Source organism: Oncorhynchus keta, chromosome 22 (genome assembly GCF_023373465.1).
Source record: "Oncorhynchus keta strain PuntledgeMale-10-30-2019 chromosome 22, Oket_V2, whole genome shotgun sequence".
In the NCBI taxonomy this organism is placed as follows: domain Eukaryota; kingdom Metazoa; phylum Chordata; class Actinopteri; order Salmoniformes; family Salmonidae; genus Oncorhynchus; species Oncorhynchus keta.
Window position 1 is genome coordinate 3794567 of NC_068442.1, and position 17768 is coordinate 3812334.

Below are 17768 nucleotides of genomic sequence, written 5' to 3' on the forward strand. Positions count from 1 at the left end.
GGTCCCAATAATTAATCCCGCACAAAGAAACAGGCGGGCCGGCTGTCTAATAAAGCCCAACTAATGATTCACGAACAGGTGCTAACAATAAACATACAAGGAGGGGGAGAAAAGACAATCAGCGGCAGCTAATAGGCCGGTGAGGACGACCGCCGAGCGCCACCCGACTGGGAAGGGAAGCCACCCTCGGTCGGACTCGTGACAAATAAAGAAAAACCCTGAAACGAGTAGGTGTGTCCAAACTTTTTCTGCTACTGTATATACCGTATTCTATTCAAGGCCTATCCTATTATACTGTAACTACTGCTGTACATACCTTTCATATTCATATACTGCCCATAATGTCTGTACACGCCATCAGATAGAGTACATATACACAACCATTCAAAAGTTTGGGTTCATTTAGAAATGTCCTTGTTTTTACATGAAAACATACATGAAATGTGTTGCAAAATTAATAGTAAATATTGTCACGGCCTTAACAAGGTTATAATTATTTTTTATTGAAATAATAATTGTGTCCTTCAAACTTTGCTTTAGTCAAAGAATCGTCCATTTTCATCAATTACAGCCTTGCAGACCTTTGGAATTCTAGTTGTCAATTTGTTGAGGTAATCTGAAGAGATTTCACCCCATGCTTCCTGAAGCAACTCCCACAAATTGGATTGGCTTGATGGGCACTTCTTACGTACCATACGTTCAAGCTGCTCCCACAACAGCTCAATAGGGTTGAGATCTGGTGACTGTGCTGGCCACTCCATTATAGACAGAACACCAGCTGACTGCTTCTTCCCTAAATAGTTATTGCATAGTTTGGAGCTGTGCTTTGGGTCATTGTCCTGTTATAGGAGGAAATTGGCTCCAATTAAGTGTCATCCAAAGGGTATGGCATGGCGCTGCAAAATGGAGTGATAGCCTTCCTTTTTCAAGATCCCTTTTACCCTGTAGAAATCCCCCACGTTAACACCACCAAAGCACCCCTAGACCATCACATTGCCTTCACCATGCTTCACAGATGGCATCAAGTACTCGTCCAGCATCTTTGATTTTTTTCTGCGTCTCATAAATGTTCTTCTTTGTGATCCAAACACCTCAAACTTAGATGCGTCTGTCCATAACACATTTTTTTCCAATCTTTCTCTGTTCAGTATCTGTGTTCTTTTGCCCATCTTAATCTTTTATTTTTATTGGCCAGTCTGAGATATGGCTTTTTCTTTGCACCTCTGCCTAGAAGGCCAGCATCCCGGTGTCACCTCTTCATTGTTGACGTTGAGACTGGTGTTTTGCGGGTACTATTTAATGAAGCTGCCAGTTGAGAACTTGTGAGGCGTCTGTTTCTCAAACTAGACACTCTAATGTACTTGTCCTCTTGCTCAGTGCACCGGGGCCTCCAACTCCCCTTTCTATTCTGGTAAGAGCCAGTTTGCACTGTTCTGTGAAGGGAATTGTACACAGCGTTATACGAGATCTTCAGTTTCTTAGCAATTTCTCGCGTGGAATAGCCTTCATTTCTCAGAACAAGAATTGACTGACGAGTTTCAGGAGAAAGTTCTTTGTTTCTGGCCATTTTGAGCCTATAATCGAACCCACAACTCCAGATACTCGAGATACCACTATATTAGTCTAAAGAAGGCCAGTTGTATTGCTTCTTTAATCAGAACAACAGTTTTCATCTGTGCTAACATAATTGCAAAAGGGTTTTCTAATGATCAATTTGGATTAGCTAAAACAACGTGCCATTGGAACACAGGAGTGATGGTTGCTGATAATGGGCCTCTGTGCACCTATGTAGATATTCCATAACAAATCAGCCGTTTCAGCTACAATAGTAATTTGCAACATTTAACAATGTCTCCATGTATTTCTGATCAATTTGATGTGATTTTACTGGACAAAAAAAATGCCTTTCTTTCAAAAACAAGGAAATTCCTAAGTGACCCCAAACTTTTGAACGGTAGTGTATTTATATTCCGAACTCTGAGATTGCTTGTTCTAATATTTCCTTTCTTTGTATTTTTGGCAGTTGCGTGTATTGTCAGGTATTACTGCACTGTTGGAGCTAGAAACATAAGCATTTCGCTACACCTGCGATAACATCTGCTAAATGTTTGATGTAATGTCTGCAATGTACTCAGGCAGGAACGTTACCAATGTCAATGACAGACTTCTGAAGTCAGCAGATCTCAAGTCAGAATCTGACCGTTGCGACTATCCAGACATAGGCAGGGGGTTTTCTGGATCCAAAATGGGCTTAGGTGGTTGAGGGCATGGCAGTGAGCAGAGTATGCCTATGTACGTGGCTGAGTTTTACATAACATTCTGGAGGACCCCATATGGGTGGTGTAGAGAAATGTGCAAAATTTTTTTGCCATTGTCTTGAAATTATGCACATTTCTACATGGAGCTGAAATGTTTGCAGTTTTAAAGCTAATATCCTTCAATTCAACATATTCTGTCATGGAGCTGAGACAAAATATAGCAGTTTTAAAGCTAGTTGGCTGCAATTCTCAATTTTGCCTTAGCTAATGCTGTGTTCTTTTGATAAAACATAATAATGAAATCTACATTGCTAAATTAATTGTTTTTGGAATTTTAACCTCCCTGACTGTCTATCTTTTATTTTGGTGATTGTTAGTTCTCAAAGATTATATATATATATATATGTAAATACACTCAATTGTCAGTTTGTTAGGTACACACATCTATTACCGGGTCAAACCACCCTTTGCCTCAAGAACAACCTGAATTATTTGGGGCATGGATTCTACAAGTCGAAAATGTTTCAAATGTTGGTCCATGCTGATGCGATGGCATCACGCAGTTACTGCAGATTGGACGGCGGTACACCACCGCCAACAGCCTGTTCAGTTGACACCAGACAGGATGGGTCCATGGACTCCTGCTACTTTTGACAAATCCTAAATCTGCCATAAGAATGACACAACAGGACCCGGGATTCGTCAGACCAGGATATGTTTTTCCACTCCTCAATTGCCTAATGTTGGTGATCGTGCGCCCACTGGAGTCACTTTTTCTTGTTTTTAGCTGACAGGAGTGGATCCTGGTGTGGTCGTCTGCTGCAATAGCCCATTCGTGATAAGGATCGATGAGTTGTGCATACCGAGATGCCTTTCTGCACACCACTGTTGTACTAGGCCGTTATTTGTCTGTTTGTGGCCAACCTGTTAGCTTGTGCGACAGGCCAACCTGTTAGCTTGTGCGATCCCCCCCCCGGCCAAACACCATACACTAAGTTGACTGTGCCTTTAAACAGAATGTACAACAGAAAATTCCAGGAAATTACGTCATGACTTTAGAAGCTTCTGATAGGCTAATTGACATAATTTGAGTCAATTGGAGGTGTCACTGTGGATGTATTTTATGGCCTACCTTCAAACCCAGTGCCTCTTTGCTTGACATCATGGGAAAATGAAAAGCAATCAGCCAAGACCTTAGAAAAAAAATTGTAGACCTCCACAAGGGGTTCATCGTTGGGAGCAATTTCCAAACGCCTGAAGGTACCACGTTCATCTGTACAAACAACAGGACGCAAGTATAAACACGATGGGACCACGCAGCCATCACACCTCTCAGGAAGGAGACGCGTTCTGTCTCCTAGAGATGAACGTACTTTGGTGCAAAAAGTGAAAATGAATCCCAGTAAAAAAAGCAAAGGACCTTGTGAAGATGCTGGAGGAAACGGGTACAAATGTATCTATATCCACAGTAAAACGAGTCCTATAATCGACATAACCTGAAAGGCTGCTCAGCAAGAGAGAAGCCACTGCTTCAAAACCGCCATAAAAAAAGGCAGACTGCGGTTTGCAACTGCCCATTTGGAGAAAGATCGTACTTTTAGGAGAAATGTCCTCTGTTCTGATGAAACAAAAATAGCACTGATTGGCCATAATGACCATCGTTATGTTTGGAGGAAAAAGGCGGAGGCTTGCAAACTCAAGAACACCATCCCAACTGTGACGTATGGGGGTGGTAGCATCATGTTGTGGGGGTGCTTTGCTGCAGGAGGTACATAATAAGATGGCATCATGAGGCAGGAAAATTATGTGGATTTATTGAAGCAACATATCAAGATATCTGTCAGGAAGTTAAAGCTTGGTTTCAAATGGGTCATCCAAATGGACAATGACCCCAAGCATACTTCCAAAGTTGTGGAAAAATGGCTTAAGGAAAACAAATGCAAGTTATTGGAGTGGCCATCACATAGCCCTGACATCAATTCTATAGAACATTTGTGGCAGAAATGAAAAAGCGTGTGTCGAGCGAGGAGCCCTACAAACCTGACTCAGTTACACCAGCTCTGTCAGGAGGAATGGGCCAAAATGCACCCAACTTATTGTCGGAAGCTAGGTAATGCTACCAAATAATAATGTGTATGTTTAACTTCTGACCCGCTGGGAATGTGATGAAATAAATAAAAACTGAAATAAATAATTCTCTATACTATTCTGACATTTCACATTCTTAAAATAAAGTGGTCATCCTGACTGACCCAAGACATTAATTTTTACAAGGGTTAAATGTCAAGAATTGTGAGAAACTGAGTTTAAATGTAGTTGGCTAAGGTGTATGTAAACTTCCGACTTCAACTGTATATAAAGTGCTGAGCTTTAAAACAGCTCTCTGTATTTGATTCTCTCTATCTTCTCTACAGAGTCAAGCGAGCATGAGGACAAGAGCACGGATGTGTCTGAGGAGGTGTCTATGATGGATGTCCTCACCCTTCCCCCTCCCTTCACTGAGCCCCCCACAGAGGGAGAGGAGTCCCCCGAGCGGGAACCCCCCAAATCGCCCCCCAAACTCCCCAAAGGAGATGAGGAGGAACTGGGACCCCTACCCGACAACTGGGAGATGGCCTACACTGAGAAAGAAGAAGTCTACTTCATAGAGTAAGAATGTGTTTTTGTCTCTCTCTGTCTTTCTAATGAGGAACAGAGGGCCTACTACAGCATTTTTGGTCCTTCTGTTCACCTTACATATCTCACCCTCCTCTCACCCACAGACAATCCCCCTCCTGCCCACCCCCACTCCACATACACAGGGGATGGGGGTTAAATCTTACTTCTTTCAAAAAAAAATGACAGATATTAATTCCACCCTCCTTTCCTATTTTTTTGAATATTCAGACACTCCAGAAACAGAGCGGTATGCAGGATAGATCGTGAAAGTAAGAAAGGTAGTCACAGGGATTGAACCCACAAAGTTGTAATATGATTTCTGTCAGTATTCCCAATCAATAACACAGGCGCACATGATCTGATCTCTCTCCCTCTTCATGCCCTGACTCTCTTTCTTGCCTCTCTTTCTCGTCCTCCCCCTCTCCTCCCCTTTCTCATCTCTCTCTCTCTCTCTCTCTCTCTCTCTCTCTCTCTCTCTCTCTCTCTCTCTCTCTCTCTCTCTCTCTCTCTCTCTCTCTCTCTCTCTCTCTCTCTCTCTCTCTCTCTCTCTCTCTCTCTCTCTCTCTCTCTCTCTCAAGCAGGGGGAGGGGTGGTACACATTGTTTGCTAGCACAGATAGTTTGCAGTGTTTTGAGTCTGGGGACTTAGGGCACAATAAGTTTGCATGCCCACATAAGGTCCAGAGAGAGAGTACTAGTGCAGACAAGCCCGACCAGTTGGCAGCGGGGGCTAGGACGCATGGGCCAGAGGCTGGAGTTAGCTCTGCTGTGGGGCAGGCTACTGCAGGCCATGGAGAAAGATGTGGGGGCGGGAGGGGGTACCTCCTAATGCACGTCTAATGTACCTTATGGGACTAGGTAATGGCTCCCTTAGCCTAATGACCTAGACACAGATATAGAGTGCACTTATTCTGCTTTCTACTCTAAGATGTATAATGTGCACACATGTACTGGAACATTCCCAATATATCACCCCTATGCGACATACTAAGTCCCAAACCAGTGAGAAGGGAAGCACCTTCTCTGTTGCTTAGGAGACAATCTGCCTCCCTTTCACCTTATCAACCTTTGCTTCACTTTCTCATTCATACTGGGGAGTCGGGACCAAACATCTCCTTTCACATATAGCTAGAAGGAAGTATTAGATCCATCCTCAAAAGCATGTGCATGTATTTCTTAGCCTTGCCCAAGGTTCTCAGTTATGTAAAATATATGAAAAACAAAAACATAAAAAATAATCCACTAAACCTCATACACCCTTAAAACATTGTTCTCAATATGACACACACATACAGTGGGGCAAAAAAAGTATTTAGTCAGCCACCAATTGTGCAAGTTCTCCCACTTAAAAAGATGAGAGAGGCCTGTAATTTTCATCATAGGTACACTTCAACTATGACAGACAAAATGAGAAAAAAAGTCTAGAAAATCACATTGTAGGATTTTTTAATGAATTTATTTGCAAATTCTGGTGGAAAATAAGTATTTGGTCACCTACAAACAAGCAAGATTTCTGGCTCTCACAGACCTGTAACTTCTTCTTTAAGAGGCTCCTCTCTCCTCCACTCGTTACCTGTATTAATGGGACCTGTTTGAACTTGTTATCAGTATAAAAGACACCTGTCCACAACCTCAAACAGTCACACTCCAAACTCCACTATGGCCAAGACCAAAGAGCTGTCAAAGGACACCAGAAACAAAATTGTAGACCTGCACCAGGCTGGGAAGACTGAATCTGCAGCTTGGTTTGAAGAAATCAACTGTGGGAGCAATTATTAGGAAATGGACGACATACAAGACCACTGATAATTTCCCTCGATCTGGGGCTCCACACAAGATCTCATCCCTTGGGGTCAAAATGATCACAAGAACGGTGAGCAAAAATCCAAGAACCACACGGGGGGACCTAGTGAATGACCTGCAGAGAGCTGGGACCAAAGTAACAAAGCCTACCATCAGTAACACACTACGCCGCCAGGGACTCAAATCCTGCAGTGCCAGACGTGTCCCCCTGCTTAAGCCAGTACATGTCCAGGCCCGTCTGAAGTTTGCTAGAGAGCATTTGGATGATCCAGAAGAATATTGGGAGAATGTCATATGGTCTGATGAAAACAAAATATAACTTTTTGGTAAAAACTCAACTCGTCGTGTTTGGAGGACAAAGAATGCTGAGTTGCATCCAAAGAACACCGTACCTACTGTGAAGCATGGGGGTGGAAACATCATGCTTTGCGGCTGTTTTTCTGCAAAGGGACCAGGACGACTGATCCGTGTAAAGGAAAGAATGAATGGGGCCATGTATCGTGAGATTTTGAGTGAAAACCTCCTTGCATCAGCAAGGGCATTGAAGATGAAACGTGGCTGGGTCTTTCAGCATGACAATGATCCCAAACACACCACCCGGGCAACGAAGGAGTGGCTTCGTAAGAAGCATTTCAAGGTCCTGGAGTGGCCTAGCTAGTCTCCAATATCTCAACCCCATAGAAAATCTTTGAAGGGAGTTGAAAGTCCGTGTTGCCCAGCAACAGCCCCAAAACATCACTGCTCTAGAGGAGATCTGCATGGAGGAATGGGCCAAAATACCAGCAACAGTGTGTGAAAACCTTGTGAAGACTTACAGAAAACATTTGACCTCTGTCATTGCCAACAAAGGGTATATAACAAAGTATTGAGATAAACTTTTGTTATTGACCAAATACTTATTTTCCACCATAATTTGCAAATAAATAAATAAAAATCCTACAATGTAATTTTCTGGATTTTTTTTTTTCATTTTGTCTGTCATAGTTGAAGTGTACCTATGATGAAAATTACAGGCCTCTATCATCTTTTTAAGTGGGAGAACTTGCACAATTGATGGCTGACTCAATACTTTTTTGCCCCACTGTATGTCCCTCCCTCACAGACACCTCTCTAACAACTATTTGGTCATAAGTGAAAAAAACTGTTTTTGGATTAAGGGCACGGTCCATGGACTCTTGTAACTGGAAAACCCTATGTCACATACATGTCTAGGTAAACAGATATTCAGAAGGTCTAACATCATTTATCATTCAGCAACTGTTACATTGAGTACATGGCTATATTCTGTTATACTATGTGTATCCTTTAAATACATGCCTTATCCCAACATAAGGGGCATTCACCCCTTTGACACATGACACAGAAAATTGGGTCAGCATGATGGAAATGTCCAAGTTTCACATCTAGTTTGTACCATTTGCACAAACCTCAAACGTTGCAGGTTCAGGTACGATTAATTTACCTGTCATGGGGATTTGCTACACAGTATACAATTCATAGGCTGGCCCACTTATTCCAGCCATTTATTTGTTGCTTTTCTAAATTTTGGGTCAATGTTTGATTCTGGGGTAGTTTCTTCATTGTGGCTACCCCAGTTTGTAACAGATGTCCAGATTTTCTGTAGCAACCGACTTTCTTGTGTTTCTGCCATTGTCTTAGTTGGTGTGCTAGTGGGAGGTGTTTTTACCATTTATTCTAGGTTTCAGCATCCTCTCCTTCCGTTCCCTCCGGGCTCCTGCATGGTGAATCAGTATCCCCTGCTTCCTCATGGCTCGATGGTCGCTCGCCGACCGCCTCCAGAACTCTGGTACAGTGGTTTAGATGGTACCAGTAGTGCTCCGTTTCACCTGGACGACTGTTGGTGTTGCTAGGACCACTTCGTAGGGACCCTCTCACCTTGGCTCATTCCACTTCCTCCGGAACACTCCGGAACACTCACTGGTTCAGGTTTTCACCTTTTTCCCATGAGGTTTTCGAACTCTGAGACTTATGGCCTCTGTTCACACCATACACAATCTTATTTCCATCTCTCATCACACAACAAAATGACATTCCAGCTGAAGCTGGTGACTTCCTTCCTTTCAGCTGAGCTGCTTTTAGTTTATCCACTTTCTCCTTCTGGTTCCTACGAGAGTGATATAGCATAAGACTTGCAAACAACGAGAAACACAAAACATACCAGTTTTAACAATGTGATAAGCTATGCAAAATGATATATGCATGAAAACCAAAGACTGAGACCATGACAATTCCCACTCTATCTTCAACTGACTCTATGCCTCCAGGATACTTTTCTGCTGGATTTCACAAAGAAATGAAAGCCCTAAAAAGCCACCACATGCTTTCGCCCAGTCTTCACCTTTCCGGCCCCATGTTCCGAGAGGTGTTCCCAAGCCATTTAATTTTCACTTTGTTCCCCATCCCCTCCATTGTCACCTGATAGGCAAGTGCATATCCCTAATCAACGCTACATCCTCTTGGGGTAACTCAGCAGTGTATATGCATTCACATCAATGCCTTAAAAATGTTGTTTAGAGTACAATTACCCCAACATCTATCCTCTTTCACATGATGCATTAACCAATAAAACAACCCAAATATAATGTTTAAAGTAGCTCCCAGACCCAACCCATCAACATGTCTACAGTGGAATCTAGTCTCTCTCTCTCTCTTTAGCTCCACTTCAAGCTCACCCATTATACAGCTGGACCTCACTTCTAGTGAACTATGCACCCACCGAGGAGAGACATGCCGATCTTCACCGTTGCAGGTGCTATAAGTAGTACTGAGTGTGGACCAGACCAACACTGTCCCAACACTCCCTCCCCCTGCTACAGATACATTTGCACACGTATCATTCCATCTAACCCATAACACACGAGTCACTACTCCCAATGTACTTCTACAGTTATAAACATACTAAAACATTTTCAAATCAATTAGTCAATATAGCCTCCTCTGGAACACTGATCACTCTTATGTTCCACGAAACCTAAAAACATAGACTTTAAAAGGAAAGGGAAAATAAGTACATGTTGAATAACTTCACACCACCCTTGATGTGACTAAAACTGGGGAAAGAACCATCCATCCGTTACATTCTATGCCCATGTTATGATGTTCTCCGTGCCTTCTCCTTCATTTTAATCGTTGGGGTGTTATCGCACAATGCAGACTGAGCTTTGTGTGCAATTTAATTGTACCGTAACATCCAGACATCTCTATGTATCGATGCGATTTAACATTGAAAGAGAACAAAAAAAAGTGAATGGTTGACCCAAGTTATCATCCAGTGAGTTCTCGAACAACCTCCCTGTCGGAGGATAGTTAGATAAGGTTTCTAGAGCCTCCCTGGGTCTAATAAATTTGAGCAGTGCCCCCACCCCTCCAGTTTAAGAGCAACTCTCTCTTGCTATAGCCGAATCATAACCACAACATTTTATAATTGATCCAACCCAAATTCCGAATGACAGTCCTTAGTGCTTAATTTGAGTCTAGGACTCGAATTCCAGCTTCTCAACTCAGCACACATCATCCCTGTTAGAATGTACATTTATAAACAGAACCTTTTATTGCCGGTAACAACTCTTCTCATTACAGCCCCCCTTTGTCACTATTTTCCTGTCACGAGTGGCCTGGTAATGAAAGATCAGTATCTCAATGCATACTTAGTCTATATCGCTCGCAGTGTGTCGACCACTCCCCCCCTTTCTCCCATCTCTCTCTCTTTTTCAGATTGCGTTTACAGCTCATCTTCCCAACGGCACCGATGCATCCGTTTCTCCCACGTACACAAGTCTCTCATCTGAGCCGTTCTCTCTCTCCACGCTCACTCCACATGCCCTCTCAGCACTCCTGCCGCCCGCACCCCGGTTTATGGCTCAGACTCCGATAGATGTGTTAAAAGTCACTGTCACATTGCAAGCCTTTGTCACTCTTTCTTCAGACGGTTAGGCAAGGTTTTGAGGTTCACACACACTGTTTGTGGTCAAATTATTCCTATGACGTCACCTTCCATGATCATCTCAAAAAAGCACAGATCAGAACAACAGCTTAGTTCAATTCATTTCTGTTTCAGGAAATCCAGACAAGCATTGACAACTAGGGGGCACTATTTTCATTTTTGGAAAAAGAACGTTCCCAAAGTAAAGGACAAGGACAAGATGCTAGAATATGCATATAATTGACAGCTTAGGATAGAAAACACTCTAAAGTTTCCAAAACTGTAAAAATATTGTCTGTGATTATAACAAAACTGATATTGATGGCGAAAGCCTGAGAAAAATCCAATCAGGAAGGGACTTTTACAGTATTTAGAAAGCTCTGCGTTCCTATGCATCCCTATTGAGCAGTGAATGGGATATCAACCAGATTCGCTTTTCTATGGATTCCCTAATGTGTCTAGTGTCACAATACATAGTTTCAGGGCTTTATTTTGAAAAATGAGCCTGAACGACAACATTGCGTCAGTGGTCAGCTGGTTGCTCTCATAGTGATTTGTGCGTAATAGACAAATGTGGCCATTGTTTCTCTCTTTCCTACTAAGAAGCCACCTGTCCCGGTTGATATATTATCGAATAGATGTTTGAAAAAAACCTTGAGGCTTTATTATAAAAAACCTTTGCCATGTTTCTGTCGATATTATGGAATATTTTTCGGCGTTGTCTTGACCGCAGTTTCTGGTGGATTTCTCAACCAAATGTGAAGTACAAACGGAGGTATTTCGGCTATAAAAATCATTTTTATGGGACAAAATTAACATTTGCTGTCTAACTGGGAGTCTCGTGAGTGAAAACATCCGAAGCTCATCAAAGGTAAATGATGTAATTTGATTGCTTTTCTGATTTTCGTGACCAAGTTGCCTACTGTTAGCTGGACATAATGCTATGCTAGGCTATCGATAAACTTACACAAATGCTTGTCTTGCTTTGGCTGTAAAAGCATAATTTCAAAATCTGAGATGACAGGGTGATTAACAAAAGGCTAAGCTGTGTTTCACTATTTCACTTGTGATTTCATGAATATGAATATTTTCTAGTAATATTTTTTGCCTGTTGCGTTATGCTAATTAGTGTCAGTTGATGACAATTCTCCCGGATCCTGGAGGGGTAGTTCTAAGAGGATAACAACATAATGTTACTGCTGAAATCATTTTCAAAATTAGTTCATACACCCTTATTTTACTGGCGACCTCTCAGGAGAGTTACCAGATCAGGAAGTTAGCATGTTAACCCCTCTTGGAATCCTACACTCCATAAATCCCCATCTGGTGAAATTTGAATCGAAATAAAAACAAAAAATGAAATCAGCAATACATATGTCACAATCTATTTGGAGTAACTGTCATCCCTTATTAACATATTTTTTTATCTTCTTTATGCAGACTGAACAAGTACATTTGTATATTTACCCAAGGACTAGGACCCCAGGGATCTGGAATTTTCCCTTTGAACACATCATTCCCAACGTGATTTTAAAACATGTTAAATTAAAAAATTTGAATAACCAATCAACTTATTGCATGAAGCAATGGTTAAATAGAGTAGAAACGGGTGTTTCTCATTCATTTTATAATTAAATCCCACCTGTTTCTATCATTTCTAGTGAGATTTATCAGGCCTCACCAGAAAGTCAGGATACCTGGCATTCGACACCATTCAATATTTCCTCTCCCTTTTCTTTGCCTGTCCTTCAGAAACCATTTCAAAACCTTCCAAACATGTCCATCCTTCTGCATACCCAATTTAAACAGAATTGAATAAAACACCATCCAAAATAAATCCCACAGTATCAACATCAATAATGGATATTCATAACCGGTAAATTGTGTGTGCGTGCTGGTGAACCGTAGGTCAAAAACACACATAAACAGGCCTCGCTTATCTGGAACTCCATTTATGGCCTAATCCAGATACTTTTATCCTTAAAACAGTCAAATATCACTAATTGCTCTCCCCAATACCACAGTCTCCAGGGACATTTCAATGAGAGGTAATGAAACCCCCTCTTCTGGAAAAGAAAGTGTACATCTCGTTAGCATTCACTGTTCTATATTTTAATCAGTAAGCCAAAAGTATTACTTATAAACCAAACATGATAATTGTAAATCCACTGTCCTTACTCCAATAATTCAATGTTTGTTTCAATCCCCAACATTTATGCATCGTTTATTTAGCATGTACTATTCTCCATAACCACCACACCACAATGTTCATGAACTACCTGCAAAATATAAAGTTAATTTTACATTTAGTAACCTCTTTGCTAATTCCTCATTACCCCTCCACCCTTTCTTACATTGGATAAATCTATTTCAGAATAAAACCACATAAAATGTTTCAGGAGATCAACAAACAAAACAATGATTTCTAAGTTTGCAATGAGTTTTTGGCCAGATAATTGAAATGTGTTACCTTCAGAATCCATTCCCCTGACATTTCACAGAGATTCTTCATTCCAAAATACTTTTTCCTGTGGCAAGTTTAGACAATTTCTCATAAGGAATCTGCGATATTTGATCCCTACTAAAAGTTGGGTAAGACGTGATCTCATATGTCTTCCTTCACATAGAAACTGTAATCTCTGAACCACTATCGATTGAACCGAGGCTATACACCAATATGTGACATTTCCTCTCCTGCTCCTCAAAAGTATTTGTTGTTGCTCTTTTGAAAAAGATGCAAACGCTTGTATAGCATCATTTCCTTCTAATGCAGCAGGTTCCATTCCCACTCTACACTCCCTTTTCCAATGACCAATAGCCCAACCCAGAACACAGGACTCAGTCTCCCTACACTTAGATGTTTTTCTGCTACGTTTCTTTGGTTTACCTTGGCCATTGAAACTATAGGTAGTGACTTTCCCTGGCCCTATTAACCCCTTGCATGTCTGCGAAGTCAGCAGAGTTATATATTCCACTCTCAAAACATCTTGCTCTATTTCATCCACTACCCCCTAATTACCGTTTTGAACACATGGTTCAAACCTGTCATCAAAGTAGAAGTGCAAATTCTATCAAGGCACTCCCGTACACAGTCTTTTGTATCTAAATGCCTCTATTAATTCCCCATATCGAGACGAATTGGTAGCATGCTCGTGCGCCTCTTTGAGACTCCATGGCTTTATTAATATCCTCTAGATTGATTAATATCCTCTAGCTCCATATTACAGGGAGAAATGTGTCAGTTTGTCGACATTTCAATAGTTATTATTCCCAAACCTATCCCTTCTATAATACACACCTTCTATTAACCTGTTGCGACAAGCAATCCCGTATCCGGGATCTTAAGTATAGCCTCAAGCTCATTAGCATAACGCAACGTTAACTATTAATGAAAATCGCAAATGAAATGAAATAAATATATTGGCTCTCAAGCTTAACCTTTTGTTAACAACACTGTCATCTCAGATTTTCAAAATATGCTTTAACCATATCTACACAAGCATTTGTGTAAGAGTATTGATAGCCTAGCATAGCATTAAGCAGGCAACATTTTCACAAAAAACAAGAAAAGCATTCAAATAAAATAATTTACCTTTTGAAGAACTTCGGATGTTTTCAATGAGGAGACTCAGTGTAATGAATTTCCTCCTCTTCCTCCGAAGAGGAGAGGCGAAACGGATCAGAGGACCAATACGCGGCGTAAAGTAATTGTCCATGGTACTTTTTAATACATTAAGGTACACATGAACAAACTAACAAAAACAAGAAATGTGAAAACTCAAAAAACAGTCCTATCTGGTGCACACACAGAGACAGGAACAATCACCCACAAACACACAGTGAAACCCAGGTTACCTAAGTATGATTCTCAATCAGAGACAACTAATGACACCTGCCTCTGATTGAGAACCATACTAGGCCGAAACATAGAAATAACCAAAACCTAGAAAAACAAACAGACTGCCCACCCAACTCACGCCCTGACCATACTAACTAAACACAAAACACAGAAAATAAAGGTCAGAACATGACAGTACCCCCCAAAGGTGCGGACTCCGGCCGCAAAACATTGACCTATAGGGGAGGGTCTGGGTGGGCGTCTGTCCGCGGTGGCGGTTCTGGCGCGGACGCGGACCCCACTTCACCATTGTCTTAGTCCGCTTTATTGTCCGCCTCCGTGGCTTTCTCACCATGGCAACCCCTCTCAATGACCCCACTAGACAGAGGGGCAGCTCGGGACAGAGGGGCAGAAGCTCTGGACAGAGGGGCAGGGGCTCTGGCGCCTGGGCTGAGGGGCTCTGGCGCCTCTGGGCTGAGGGGCTCTGGCGCCTCTGGGCTGAGGGGCTCTGGCGCCTCTGGGCTGAGGGGCTCCGGCAGCGGCGCCGGACAGGCGGGACGCTCCGGCAGCGGCGCCGGACAGGCGGGAGGCTCCGGCAGCGGCGCCGGACAGGCGGGAGGCTCCGGCAGCGGCGCCGGACAGGTGGGAGCACCTGCAGGGAGGAGACAGAGAGACAGCCTGGTGCGTGGAGCTGCCACAGGAGGCAGCGGCGCCGGACAGGCGGGACGCTGTAGAGCGGCGCCGGACAGACGGGACGCTCCGGCAGCGGCGCCGGACAGGCGGGACGCTTGTCGGCAGTGGCGCCGGACAGGCGGGAGGCTCTGGGAGCGGCGCCGGACAGGCGGGAGGCTCAACCAGTGGCGCCGGACAGGCGGGACGCTCCCGGCAGCGGCGCCAGACAGGCGGGAGCACCTGCAGGGAGGAGACTGAGAGACAGCCTGGTGCGTGGGGCTGCCACAGGAACCACCAGGCTGGGGAGACCTTCAGGAGGCTTGGTGTTAGGAGGAGCCTGAAAGACCGGGCTGTGAGGGAGCACTGGAGCTCTGGTGCGAACCTTGGCACCACTTCCTCAGGCTGGACAACTACTCTAGCCCGGACCCTCCAGAGTGCAGGCACAGGTTGAACCGGGCTGTGGGTAAGCACGGAGATCTAGTGCTTACTACATGCACCTCTCCCCTAGGCTCCACTCCCACAGGTGCCCGGTACGAGCGGAGCGCAGGCAGAGGACGCACTGCACCCTCCCAGCGCCCGGAGACACAGCACACAGAGCCGGCGCAGGATAACCTGGACCAAGACTGCGTACCGGCGACCAGACCCGATGAGCAGGCACCATACGCCCTGGCTCAATGCCCACACTCGCATGGCACTCTCGGGGCTGCCCTATAGCGCACCGGGCTATGGACACGCACTGGCGTTTACCGTGCGCTTAACCGCATAACACGGTGCCTGACCAGTAATGCGCTGCTTATCATAAGCACGAGGAGTGAGCTCAGGTCTACTACCTGGCTTAGTACCACACCTCTGTGCCCCCCAAAATTTTTTGGGGCTGCCTCGTAACCTGCCACTGCCGTGCTGGCTCCTCATATTGCCGCCGCTCAGCTTTCGCTGCCTCCAGCTCTGCTTTGGGGCTGCGATTTTCCCCAGCCCGTGCCCAGGGTCCCTCTCCGTTCAGTATCTCCTCCCATGTCCAGGAGTCCTGTGATGGTGGCCTCTGTTGTTGATGCTGCTGCTGCTGTCGTCGCTGTCCTTTACCACGCCGCTTGGTCCGATTTTGGTGGGTGATTCTGTAATGAATTTTCCTCCTCTTCCTCCGAAGAGGAGAGGCGAAACGGATCAGAGGACCAATACGCGGCGTGGTAATTGTCTATGGTACTTTTAATACATTAAGGTACACATGAACAAACTAACAAAAAATGTGAAAACTCAAAAACAGCCCTATCTGGTGTAAAACACAGAGACAGGAACAATCACCCACAAACACACAGTGAAACCCAGGTTTTCTAAATATGATTCTCAATCAGAGACAACTAATGACACCTGCCTCTGATTGAGAACCATACTAGCCTAAACATAGAAATAACCAAAACATAGAAAAACAAACATAGACTGCCCACCCAACTCACGCCCTGACCATACTAACTAAACACAAAACACAGAAAATAAAGGTCAGAACGTGACACTCAGTTAGATAGCAAATGTTCAGTTTTTCCAAAAGATTATTTGTGTAGGAGAAATCGCTCCGTTTTGTTCATCACGTTTGGCTGAGAAAACCCCGAAAATCCAGTGCAAACTTTTTCCAAATTAACTCCATAATATCGACAGAAACATGGCAAATGTTGTTTAGAATCAATCCTCAAGGTGTTTTTCACATATCTATTTGATGATAAGTCACTCGTGGCAGTTTAGATTCTCCTCTCTTCAAAATGGAAACATGCACGCACCTGGAGATTACGCAATAGTTTCGACGGAGGACACCGAGCGGACACCTGGTAAATGTAGTCAATCTTCCAATGATATGCCTACAAATACGTCACAATGCTGCAGACAGCTTGGGGAAACGACAGAAAGTGTAGGCCCATTCCTTGCGCATTCACAGCCATATAAGGAGACATTGGAACAAAGCGCCTCCAAAATCTGGGGCATTTCCTGTTTGAAATTTCATCTTGGTTTCTTTCGCCTGTAGCATCAGTTCTGTGGCACTCACAGATAATATCTTTGCAGATTTGGAAATATTTATTTAATTTCATTTGATATTTTCATGAATAGGAAAAGTTGCGTTATGCTAATGCCCTTGAGGCTATGATTACGCTCCCGGATACGGGTTTGCTCGTCGCAAGAGGTTAACTATTCTCCAAGGTAGCGCTATCCACTTCCCCAGATATTAATTAATTGGTCACGGCACTTGTATTAGACCCTACACTATAGCGTCTGAAAATGTATCACTGGAGAATACGGATGACTTAATGTCTTATTCCAGTATTGCGCCTCAAATATCACTATTATTGATAACCCATATTACCAAAATTATTCACACTTGTCTTCCTATTTCCACATAATCTTTCATTTATCTTCCTTATCTGTTCTAATGCTACTGATATTTTTTTCTGGGTTTATTTGTCTGTTTATTCCTTTAGCTTCCTGTGATATTCGTATTTATTCTTTGCTCCCTAGTTTCGTTTTATTATGATTTTCACTAGTCTCTTTCTCTTGTTCTTAGATTTCTCCCTACTGGTCCAGGGCTAAATCTTCCTAACAGTCTGTTAAGCCCT

The 17768-nt window shown here is 43.4% G+C and overlaps 1 protein-coding gene across 8 annotated transcripts in view; it reads left to right on the top strand.

Annotated features, from left to right (window-relative positions):
- The window catches only part of LOC118400937 (membrane-associated guanylate kinase, WW and PDZ domain-containing protein 2-like), a 230215-nt gene that overhangs the window by 134390 nt on the left and 78057 nt on the right, over nucleotides 1-17768 (top strand). For all 8 annotated transcript variants that reach the window (XM_052474705.1, XM_052474703.1, XM_052474704.1 and 5 more), the window contains exon 5: nucleotides 4673-4907. In XM_052474705.1, coding sequence (XP_052330665.1) covers nucleotides 4673-4907 — 235 coding nt within the window. The remainder of the gene's footprint in view (nucleotides 1-4672; nucleotides 4908-17768) is intronic.